Below are 12828 nucleotides of genomic sequence, written 5' to 3'. Positions count from 1 at the left end.
AAAGGAAGCAATGTTATTTTAGTCTCCACATTACAACTGAGAGAATTGAGCATTTTTTTTTCTGCTGAAGTCAATCATCCAATCTTTCAAATCTTCTGGCATTCATTTCTAGTTAGTTTAATCAACCGGTTCAGACATATGATGACACATCTTTGGGGCAGGTGGGACCTGAAACCAGGCCTCCTTGTCCATTGCTTTCATTTATATCCTGACGAAACACACCTTATTGGATCCAGCTTGGTTCCCCAACACTGAATCTATCAAAAATTGCGGTTATTTTATTTGGTACTATTTCTTCATTGAAAGTTGATGTCTTTTCTCTTTAAGATTTCCGAAAATTTCTACTGTGATTTGAACACTGACCAGATCAAAGCCTTTCTTCGTTCTCACACGAATCAAATGGCGCCATCCAGTCTGAGTAGGTCAGCCATCTTCTCCATCACCTACCCTTCTCCAGACATCTACCTGGTCATTAAGGTGAACTGCTTATATTAATTTGAGTGTGCTAACTAAATAGTTTGCTTGACTACTTTAGAGACTATGACTAGGATTTCCTGCTGGAATTCATAGAAACATAGAATCCTGACAGTGTGGAAATAGGCTATTTGGCCCAACAACGCAACACCGACCCTCCAAAGAGTAATCCTCCCTGACCCATTCCCCTACCCAATTAGTCTACATTTCCCCCTGACTAATGCACCTAACCTAAATGTCCCTGCACGCTACGGACAATTTATCATGGCCAATTCACCTAACTTGCACATCTTTGGATTGTGGGAGGAAACCGGAGCACCTAGAAGCTACCTACATAGACAGTCGCTTGGGGCTGGACTCGAACCCGGTTCCCTGGTTCTGTTAGGCAGCAGTGCTAACCACTGAGCCACAATGCTGTCTATTGAGCCACCTTGCCATCCATTATGCAGGATATGTCAGGAAGTTCTTTGTGAGCGACCCCTTCAGATTTTTGGTGGTCCCTGCCAATTCCTAGACTTTCTTTGTTCAGGGCAAAGTTGTCAAGATTGAGTTTAAGTCAAAAGTTATAGAGATAAAACAGAAAATGTTGGAAGGAATCAGTGGAAAAGACAGCCTCTGTGTAGGGAAGAGAGTGAACGTTTCAGGTCATGCCTTTCATCACAACTGTGGGCTGAAGTTTCCCAGCTGTTGATCAGTATGGACAATGGTGGGAAATTTAGAAGAATTGCAGTAAGGAGATTCCTGACGTCAACAGCCAAAGCAACTCTAACCAAGTGTTGAACAGCTAATTCCTAGTGATCAGGGGGAGGCCTATTACAATGTCATATCACCTCATTGATAAGCAATTTCCCATTTCCCCACCGACCAGATAGAAACTAAGCCGTAATACTTCCTGACAAGAAAGTCAGAGCAGTAACCTGACAACTCACTGCTTGTTCTTCTGGGTCTCCATCTTGGACACCAGTCTCCAACATCTCGAGGCATGCTCCATTGGCAGTGACCACACATGTCCCTTTAGGCATTAGGGCCCTGCGAGCAAAGCAAGGTGTCAATTCTGACATGTCTGGGGTAATTAATAAGAATTGTGCACGGCAGCTAGAGATCTCTAATATTTGAGAGGATGCAGAGCTAGGCATTAAAGATGGTACCACTGCCAGGAATCTCAGGAAGAATGGTGAGTACTTCTGTCTGTGGCAAGTGGGAGAATATGATGAATGGTGTATCTTGGAGAGTGGTGCCAGGATAATGAAGTAAATTTGGGAAGATATTGTGAGAAAACTCATAAGTCATAAAGAGAAACCTTCCATGAAAGTCACCAAAATTGACGCTTGGCTAATTTATCGTTTAAAAAGTCAGCTCTGTGCTTTGACTCTGTGTGTTGATTTCAGTCTTTTAAACAATCTATTAAAGATAATTAAAAAAACAGAAATTGCTGGAAAACCTCAGCAGATCTGGCAGCATCTATGGAGAGAAATCAAAATTAATGTTTTGAGTTCAGTGAACTTCTTCTTTAGAAGAAGTGTTGTGAAGAAGGCTAACCATGGACTTGAAATGTTAGCTCTGTTTCTCTCTCTACACATGCTGCTAAACCTGCTGAGTTTCTCCAGCAGTTTCTGTTTTTGTTTCAGATTTTCAGCATCCACAGCTCATTGTTTTGTTGAAAATAGTAATTATTTAAATTGAAGAGAAAGATAAAGTTATAATCCAAAAATAAATTTGTATGTTACTTAAGAAGGTACTTGTCAAATGAATTCTTACAATAAAACACTTGTGCCTTTACTATTTGCTTACCACCTGTTTGTTTTCTTTTAGATTGAGAAAGTCCTTCAGCAGGGAGATATTGCAGAATGTGCTGAACCATATATTGTCATGAAAGAATCGGAGTCTGCCAAAGTAAATCATATTTTCATATTTTTCTCTGAATGCTTACTTGTTAATGTACAATTTCCATTTAGATTACACACTCCTATACTTTGATACTTGAGTATATGTGACTCAATCAATATAGTAAAATTAAAATTAAAATCCAAGTCAACGTTTCCTGTTAGCTATCAGTCGCAGGTTTACTCATGGAAGGTGTGCATGGATGAATGTATCATAATCCTAAATCTTCAATGCAGATTTTAATTCTTTATTACTATGGTAAATATTCAGTGGACAAGCTGAAAAATGTATTGCTGGAAAAGCACAGCAGGTCAGGCAGCATCCAAGGAGCAGGAGAATCGATGTTTCGGGCATAAGCCCTTCTTCAGGAATGCCCGAAACGTCGATTCTTCTGCTCCTTGGATGCTGCCTGACTTGCTGCGCTTTTCCAGCAACACATTTTTCAGCTCTGATCTCCAGCATCTGCAGTCCTCACTTTCTCCTATTCAGTGGACAAGGCCAACATATGGGAAATGTAGTGATGCAGCAAAGGCCATTTGCTGCCATGCTACATCCCTTTTTACTGAGTGTATAGAGCAGTGAGGCACAGATTTGTGAGCACAGCCCAATGCAACAACTTAAAAATGTGTTTATCCCCCTATTTTCTCCTTTCATTCAACAAGTATCCTATCAATGTTGATGCATTTCGTTTAATGTCATATATCTTCAGAATATTTGTCTCAAAAGTGGAACTTTCAACATTGTGCTCAATAGATTTTTGTTATGTCGTTGTACTAAAGCATGTAGAATGTTAAGATGCAGATGAAATGTGATCTAAGACTTGCTAATCTGTAAAAAAGATGTGAAACTTGAAAAGGTTCACAAAAGATTTACAAAGATGATGACTGTACTGGAGGGTTTGAGCTGTAGGGAGAGGATGAATAGACTGGGGCTGTTTTCCCTGGAGCATCAGAGGCTGAGAGATGACCTTATACAGGTTTGTAATATCAGAAGGAGTGTAGATAAGGTGAATAGCGCAGGTCTTTTTCCGAGGGTGGGTGAGTCCAAAACTAGAGGGCATAGGTTTAAGGTGAGAAGGGAAAGATTTAGAAAGGACCTGAGGGGTAACGTTTTCATGCAGAGGAAGGTGCATGTATGGTATGAGCTGCCAGAGGAAGCAGTGGAGGCTGGTACAATTGCAGCATTTAAAAGGCATCTGGATTGGCACATGAGTAGGAAGAAAGGGTTTAAAGGGATATGGGCCAAATTTTGGCAAAGGGGACTAGATCAGATTGGGATCTCTGGTCGGCATGGATGGGTTGGACCAAAGAGTCCGTTTCCATCCTGTATGACTCTGTGACTCAGGATACTCAAATATTTTAAACCAATGAAGGAGTTTAGACACACATTCACTGTGGTAACAAAGGAAGTTGAATAGTGCAACTGATTTGAAAAAGCCTACTCTCATTTTAATATTCATTGGAAATCACTAATGTGTTCCTTTTAGCTTACCGTGCCTAAAGCATATGTTTTATTATTTTCCCAGAATAAAGACAAGATTGAGAAACTGAAATCTCAAGCAGAGAACTTTTGCCAGCGATTGGGGAAATACCGTATGCCGTTTGCCTGGGCTTACATAAACATCATGAACGTGGTCTCGACAGCATCAGACAGGGACTCAGTGGAGGTTGAAAACATCAATGGTAACATTGTAAAACTAAATTCTCACTGCAGCAGAATTTCAACTTTTGTTGTTCTCTTAAGAGTGTTACAAACTTTTTGTTAACTGAAGTAACTTTTTTTGTGATTCCCTGATAAGGTAAAGGAAACAGTGGAGACAAGAAAGTTTTCACACAACAAAGAAGACTTTCTGAGAGGTCAGCTTTTCTGGAGGATCAGTATAATCTGTCCAGTTTCAAAGCAGCCACAATTACCATCAATAATTTCTTTAAACAGGTATTTTTCAGCATTGTCTAGTTATAATGACGTTTCTGTACTACAAAAAAATAAAGAATATAGGGAGTTACTTAGAGCAGGTGTGTTTATGGTTTTGGTATTTTTGAGCAACACAGATATCTGTCATGGCACCTCAGACCACATGTAAAAGTAAAACCCAAGATGCTATTAATTTGCAAATACATCTAATTTAAAATAGAACCAGGTGTGAGGTACTGGTGCATTATAGCCTCCAGCCCACAGAATACAGCCAAGACTAACCAGCAAGAATAGAAATAAGCCAAGTCACTTGGACTATGAGACTTTGATGTCCAGGATTAAGGAACTGCATATTACCCACAAAGCATCTCTCTTTGTCTTGATAGCTTGCCAAACACTTGATATCATGCCTGGGAAGCAAATAGCAAATCTTTCAAGTAGTTGCTGGACTTATTCCAAGGTTCCAAAAGATATTTCAACATGCTTTCAAAGTGATGGAACATCACAAAAAGTTTTGGTTTAAGTATTAAGCAAATTAACTTGATGTAATTTACAAGCAGATAAGTAACAGACATGTAATATAGTTACCTACTTTGTGGGAGATGCCTTTCCACCAAGTTATTCTAAATGATGCTAACATGTAAACAACTGAGTGATTCTTTTCTCAAAAAGACTTGCCTGTGTTCCCTAGATTCAGACTTTAGGGAGGAACTCGGTCTCAGAGTCTTAGAAGCCTACAGCATAGATATAAATAGAATTAATTACATGTTGTTTGAACTATTTATCTGAAACTAATATAACAACCATCATTTTTGACTTGTGAAAGAGATATTAAAACGATTCTGGTTTAGGTTACTGTTAAACTTACTCACGGTAATTTTCCTGGGCCTGTTATACCATTTTACTGTTTTTTTCTGTTGATTGACTGATGGCACTTGGAGATCCTGAGAAACCCCAGCAAATAATCTGTTCACATATGTATGCTGATTCAAAGAGACATTAATCAAATCAAAACTAAATAAAAATATTTCATTTAACACCTCTTGCCTTTCCTGAAAGCATCGATAGTTGCACATTCACAGGAAATCTTTGGTAATTCATGCAACTGACTGGACACAACTTCATTTCCAGTTGTGGTTTGTCATTAGAGTTCCTTGAACTCATCTGCCTCATAATGTTTTGCAATTTGATTAAGTAAGTTCAATAAATAACATATAGCAGTAAAATTTATTAATAATTATTAGTCATCACAAAATAGGCAGAGCTTAGAACTGGTGACATTTCTTTTGTAAGGGACTGACTTTCAAATTTAAAATCAGTCCCTTTGATAATCTTTGGGGAAAAATAGTCGATTATTTCTCTGAATCAAACTCCAAATGAATGAGAAGTGAAGACAAAACAAATACAGAAACTGTGGGCTTGTTAGTGTTTAAGACAAAGTACATATTTTTATTAAGTAAAATCTTTGGAATTAAATACGCATAATATTTTTAATGACCCTGTTTAACAAGTCTCCGATGGGCTTGGGTTGAGTTTTCTTTTGTGTTATTTTCAGGAAGGTGACAGGCTAAGTGACGAAGATCTACTCAAGTTTTTAGCGGAACTGAAAAGGTCTTCTGCGTCACTAAGGAGACTGCGGCCAATATCAGGTATCCGTTCTACTGATTTAAACAGCACCCAACCAGGAGGCCAACATTTAAATTTAGAAATCAGAGACAAATCGAGCTGACCCGTTGAATTGACACCATGAAGCCTATTCAGATTATCTCCTGTAAAATTCAAATTTGATCGAATGCTGTTATTTTAGAATGGACTAAACGTATTGAAAAGAAACAAAGGGCTTTGTTTTACAGTGCCCAGCACAACAATTGTATTCCATGGAGTTCCATGGGATGAAATTCCAGGCCCACCAAGCACTGGAAGCTGGCCATACTGTGTTGACTAAGTTAGAAGGCTGCCTTCATTTATGAGACATCAGTCTCTACTGGGACAGTTCACAACAAGGTTACAGCATGGCCTTCTGTGTGACTCATCCCTCACCCACAGCCATGTTTTTCCTATCCAGCTTACCCTCCACTCCTCTTGTATCTTCCATTCTCCCTCCAGTATTGACAAGATACAGAACCAATGGGCCATTTAATTGCATTGGAAATCTTTGAAATGTTCCAAAAATGAAAAGGAAAGTGAGCTTTCTGCATATACTTTAGGAAAAAAAATTTACCCTTTTGTCATCATAAAGCAATAAACACAGCCAGTGAAAGTCGTATTGTCATAATTTTTAATACTCTTCACAATTCTTGATATCATACAAATAGCAGGTAGCTAGGATAGTGAAGAAGGCGTTTGGTATGCTTTCTTTTATTGGTCAAAGTATTGAGTACAGGAGTGGGGAGGTCATGTTGCGGCTGTACAGGACATTGGTTAGGCCAATGTTGGAATATTGCGTGCAATTCTGGTCTCCTTCCTATTGGAAAGATGTTGTGAAACTTGAAAGGGTTCAGAAAAGATTTACAAGGATGTTACCAGGGTTGGAGGATTTGAGCTATAGGGAGAGGTTGAATAGGCTGGGGCTGTTTTCCCTGGTGCGTTGGAGGCTGAGGGGTGACTTTATAGAGGTTTACAAAATTATGAGGGGCATGGATAGGGTAAATAGGCAAAGTCTTTTCCCTGGGGTCGGGGAGTCCAGAACTAGAGGGCATAGGTTTAGGGTGAGAGGGGAAAGATATAAAAGAGACCGAAGGGGCAACTTTTCCACGCAGAGGGTGGTACGTGTATGGAATTAGCTACCAAATGATGTGGTGGAGGCTGGTCCAATTGCAACATTTAAGAGGCATTTGGATGGGTATATGAATAGGAAGGGTTTGGAGAGATATGGGCTGGGTGCTGGCAGGTGGGACTAGATCGGGTTGGGATATTTGGTGGGACTAGATCGGGTTGGGAAGGGTCTGTTTCCATGCTGTACATCTCTATGACCCTATGACTCTAAACAGACAGACTTTGCAAAACTAAATCAAAATGTTATTAAAATCTGAAAAAGCTGTCAAAAGAAAGCTAGCTGTATAAACAAGCCTCACCAAGCTGAGTCAGTTAGTTATTCTTAAAATAGAGTTTATTCCTGATGAAGGGTTTTTGCCTGAAACGTCGATTTCGCTGCTCGTTGGATGCTGCCTGAACTGCTGTGCTCTTCCAGCACCACTAATCCAGTATTCTTAGAGTACAGCCAAGTATTCAAAGTGAAATCGTCTGACCACCTGTTCAGCCTAATAATGCCAATATAATTACCACATGGCTTCATTATAAATGTTTGGGTGAAGATTTGAAGAGGAAGTTCTGTTCTAATGTTTTGAAATTTGCAGAAAGGCCACAGAGGATTTGGAGGAACACTGTGCTATGATCAGAGATTATATTGTTTATAATTTTGTTTTGGGCAATTTTAGTGAAAAGGGTAAAAGCCAAACTGGTAACATTCAAACAGGAGTTTTCATCAAAGATTATGTTTGAGTTGGATCTGATGATTGATTTATAATGGGAGATCTAAATGTACAATAGTCTGAAGATCATAAAGTGAGGAGTTTTGATTCCACTGGCACCATGTCTTTAGAAACACAAAACAACATTGAGGTCAGCCAAGGGAAACCGAGTATTTGCATGGAATTAAGTCTATTGTTCATATTTGCTTAAGGAAATCCTTTGTCTCTGTCTCCCTTTCTCATTGAAGCCTCTTTCTGACAAAGAGCCTATTTCCTCTGAAGAGAATCTACTCAATTCTCCTGAAGATGGAAGTCAGGCACCTGTCACCAGCTGCTTGGTGACTCTGCCGAGTTCAGGAACTCGGAGCTCCTATATCTAATCCAATCTCAAAAGAATGCCCTTGCACCAGTTAGAACTTGTGATAGTTGAGTATCTTTGTTCTCAGCATTTCTCTACCGTCTTGAATTGCCATCTTGGATGCAGCTATTCGCATCATTGACTTGGCTACCTCCATCAGGTGGGGAGGTGATCCATGGGGAAGATTGGTCTCATCTGAGAGAGAGAAAGAGTGTGTAGAGTATAGCATGTTGATAAGTTGGGGCTCAGTGTTGGTGGTGATGGAATTATCAGCATGAACTAGCTCTGCTCTATCTGCAGTTGGTTCTGCTATAACACTTGTTTCTACAACATGAATTGGCTTTAAAGCAACTGAAGAGTTTAAACTGTTATCTATGGAATGTGATCTTTCCTTATCTGTATTGACTATAATGCGATTCTGGCCCCATTTGATTAAAAGACACAGCTATTGCGCAATTTCCTTATAACATGAGATCGCATGAGAACAGAGCTATTGTGTTATATCAGAACTGACTATTTTTATTTACTCTCAGGAGGCAAGGTGCACACACAATCATACAGTGTACAATTAAATCATTTGTACTGCCCATTACCCTTTGAGGCGTGGTTTGCTAAGAGCCATAGACATTTCAAAGTTCCTTTTGCTCTGGAAGTTACCTCCCAATTCACCTTGACTCCAACATGGAACACCAAAACAGATACACCAATCACATGCTAACACACTGGCTATAGGTGACACCTTTGGACTGTGGCTGGGATTGGCCTGTGTGCATTTGGTGAAGATATCGATAATGTGTGAAGATGCTCAGTTCCTTTACAAGCGGGAGCAAGGACCGTAAAATACATTGCAATGACCTCTCAAGGCCCCTTGGCAACCAGACATTCCATTCTAGGCCAGAGTACACCTCTCCCAATTTGACACTGCTCATAAAGATCAGCAGCCATCCTGGGCCAGTGGTGGCACTCTCTGGTCAGGGCAGGTGCCTTTTCCTTCATTATGTGGCCTGCTTACCATGACCCTGTACCAACACCTGAGATTGTTGGGAAGGGTAAGTTGCTTCATCTCTCTTCTCTCTCTTTCTCTCTTTCTCTTTTTCGTGGTAACCTCAGCTGAATCAGGAATTGAACCCACCATCCAGCCAACTGAGCCAACCAACTCCAGGAAAATGTAAAGCAGCTGTATCCAGGTAGAGTTTGTCAATCACAAGGAATACCTAAATTTCTCCAGCTATTCCAGGAAGTCATGCTTTCCAACATCTTCCGAAAGAGGGCTGGCCTTATGTGTGACCAGCATTAGCAATGAGCTAAGCAGCTGCTCAAGAATGAAACATACACCAATTCATTACATTGCCGTTTGTAGAAAACAAAACTGAGAATGCTGGAAATCAGAAACAAAAGTAGAAATTGCTGAAGAAACTCAGCAGCTCTGGCAGAATCTGCGGAGAGAGAAACAGAGTTAACGTTTCAAGTCCAGTGACACTTCTTCAGAACAAGGTCTTCAGACAAAATGCCAACTCTGTTTCTTTCTCCACAGATGCTGCCAGACCTGCAGAGCATCTCCAGAATTTTCTGTTTGCAGAGTCTTGCTTGTGACAAATTGGCAGTAGCATTTTTCCATAACAGTCATAGAAGTGAAGCATGTTCAGGCATCTTTAGAAGATGTAACAAAGTCCTTTCTGATTCATGTTTGCTGTCTTGTTACAGGTTTAATCAAGCTTGAAATTTCACCAGCTGCAGAGAGCCCCCCCTGCTGTTTTACACCTGAACTTTTACCTGTGAAACCACTTATTGAAAACCGCAGCCGACCAATTAAAGAAATCCTTGAGTTCCCGTCTCACGAAGTCTTCGTTCCACATACCTCGTACAGGTGAGTGGGTCCCTGTGTAAAATTCAAATCTCCTCAGCCTTCAAAACAACTTCAAAAGTTTTATGTAAATATGTCCTTGTCATTCTTTCTGTCCTTCCTTTTATCTAACCAATTGTTGTTAATAATCTTTATAGATTGAGCTTTGCTGATCTCACAGATCACAACACAAGAATCTTAGAGTGGTTTAATATGAAAGTTTGAAATGCTCCAACTTCAAAGGAGTAATTGTTTTCATTTTCCTAATTCCCATTGCGATTCAGTAAATGCAGACGGAGATTTCAACCTGAAGAAGGGGCATTTGTGATTTTTTTGGTGTGCCAGTACTTCACACTATTGTCATTATATCTCATCGTATGTCTTATTTCAGACTGAGATTGTCTTATGAAACAGATCAGATCATGAGGGGCCTTGACAGGGAAGATTCTTTAAGGATGTGCTCCTTTTTAAGAGAGGCTAGACTTAGGGAACACGGTTTACGTAGAAGAGATGTATGGTGGCTCAGTGGTTAGCACTGCTGCCTCACACTGCCAGGGACCCAGGTTCAATCCAGCCTTGGGTGACTGTCTGGGTGGAAATTGCACGCTCTCCCTGCATCTTCGTGGGGTCCCCCCTCAGTCCAAAAATGTGTAGGTTAGGTGGATTGGCCATGGGAAAAGCAGGGTTAGAGGGATGGGGTGTGTCTGGGTGGGATGGTATTCGGAGGGTCAGTGTAGACTCAGTGGACAGAATGGCCTGCTTCCACAGTGTAGGGATTCTATGACTGAAACCTTGCATTTCAAGCAGAGATCAGGATAATTTATTTCTCTGAGAGTTGTTAGTTTCCAGAATTAAGAGCGAAGGCTGGGTCATTGAATTTAACCAAGGCTTAATTACAGATTATTTTGTTGATAGACAAGGGAGTCAGTAGTTAGAGAGGGGGAGTAGACAAGAAAGCCATGACCTCATTGACAGGCAGAGAAGGCTTGAAAGCTCAACTGGCCCATTCCTGCTCATAAGACCCACGTTCCAATGTGGCTACATGAGGCAATTTCAACAGTACAGCAGGATTATAAGGGATTCAACTGTCTGGATGGCAGATCCTTCAAAACAGGGGATCCACTCTGCTCTGTTAAGTTACAAAACAGGTGACACTATTACAACTCTTTTAAATTATATCATTCTGTAAAACTTTATTCTTGAACTGGAGGTTTCATAATATTTCATATAAAGTATCTAAAATTGTATTATCTATGAGAAGTTATTGATCTCTGAATACAATCACCTCAGAAACATGCATTTTTATTTCAAAATAGCCCAAGAGGTTTCTATCTTTGGAAATATACATATAAATTCATTAGCTGATCATTGTAATGCTAAAAAACACTGACACTCTTACCAATATTGTGATTAAGCATGTACTGAATTGAAGTGAATATTTAAAATACAAATGTAGCGTCAAACAAACTCTTTGCTCACTCAGTCAATATCTTTGGAAATAAGGCTTTACTGTCCACCGGATTCTTATTTCTTAATTCTGACACTGTCAAGATGAAGCAACACCATACTTAACACTGGCTGTGACTGACATGCTAACTTTGAAAAAAAATCCATTAACTTCTTCATTGAAAGATAAACAGAAGAACAACTACAAAAATATGAATTATTTGTCAACTGAAACCAGCAGAAGTCATTCTAGTTTTAGAGGAGGTTTGTGATTTGAGAACTGTCACTTCTAGACAATAAGAAAGAGCTATCTTTTGGAGAGTGATTAAAGCATGATGCCTCCATTTTTAATCAGCTGCAAGTTGACTCCTATTTATAAAATGGAAAATAGCTACTCAATAGGACAAAATATAAATCAAGAAATAATAGGTAGCGTCTGTGAATAGACCATAGAGGTAATATTTTATGTCCAGTGCCATTCAAATTAATTTGTGTTTCCCTCTGCACAGGTGCTGCTAGACTGCTGACAGCACTTTCTGTTTTGGTTTCTGATCTTTAACATCCAAAGTTCTTTGTTTTACTTTAGCCTAATAAAAAGCCTCCCTTAGAAACTCACCTGGTGTGACCAAGGCTGGCAAAACCAGACAGTGATTGACTCTGCTGCCTCACAGTGCTAGGGATCCAGGATCAAGTCCACTCTGAGTGGACTTTGCACATTCTCCCTGTGTCTGCGTGGGTTTCCTCTCACAGTCCAGGGTCGGTGCATTCTTGATGGGCCAAATGGCCTCTTTCCGCACTGCAGATATTCTTTGATTCTAAAAACCATTTAATCTTTAAATCAGTTGAAGTGCCCCATCACTACCCTGTGGTGAGAGAGTGTGTCTTAGGGCTAGAATGTAGGAACTATTGACCCATACGTTTCGGTTGTATAATAAGTTATCACTTTGCCAAAAGACCAGTTTAGAGAGTGCCACATTTTTAAATTGCTGACATTAAGACTTCTGTCCAGTAAATACCTTCAACATTAGATTACAGTAATAACTTCAAGGTTGATTTGAAGCTGCTGAAATTGGAAATGTAATTGAAGTAATGGCTGTAAAATGGGATTGGAAGGTACTAACCATTGACCTGCCCATCAGCACTTGGAGAGGCTGCAGCACCTGTCTCTTTTTGATTCCACTGCCTTCGTAGGAAAGAAAATATTGGACAATGTGCCATGTGATGGCTTTCATTAACAATAAAGTTTAAGAAATCCAGGAAAAATAAGTTTGTAAAATGATTTTTGTGGGGGCCAATAGAAGTTGCAGGCCGCACAAAAAGAATTCTGTTCTGTTCTGGTCTGTACTGCCCACACAATCATAACACACCTCCTTGATTCTTTCCATGGTTTAACAAATTACATTGATATTTCTGTTTGACACAACATAGCTATCATCAGC

At 39.9% G+C, this 12828-nt stretch overlaps 1 protein-coding gene across 7 annotated transcripts in view; it reads left to right on the top strand.

Annotated features, from left to right (window-relative positions):
• Positions 1–12828, top strand: part of dock8 (dedicator of cytokinesis 8) — a 273640-nt gene that overhangs the window by 119489 nt on the left and 141323 nt on the right. For all 7 annotated transcript variants that reach the window (XM_072590904.1, XM_072590857.1, XM_072590877.1 and 4 more), the window contains 6 exons: positions 328–477; positions 2287–2367; positions 3884–4040; positions 4157–4293; positions 5828–5921; positions 9805–9967. In XM_072590904.1, coding sequence (XP_072447005.1) covers positions 328–477; positions 2287–2367; positions 3884–4040; positions 4157–4293; positions 5828–5921; positions 9805–9967 — 782 coding nt within the window. The remainder of the gene's footprint in view (positions 1–327; positions 478–2286; positions 2368–3883; positions 4041–4156; positions 4294–5827; positions 5922–9804; positions 9968–12828) is intronic.

Source organism: Chiloscyllium punctatum, chromosome 2, assembly GCF_047496795.1.
Source record: "Chiloscyllium punctatum isolate Juve2018m chromosome 2, sChiPun1.3, whole genome shotgun sequence".
Lineage (NCBI taxonomy): Eukaryota > Metazoa > Chordata > Chondrichthyes > Orectolobiformes > Hemiscylliidae > Chiloscyllium > Chiloscyllium punctatum.
Note: the sequence above shows the minus strand (reverse complement) of the source record. Positions and strands in the feature narration are given on the sequence as shown.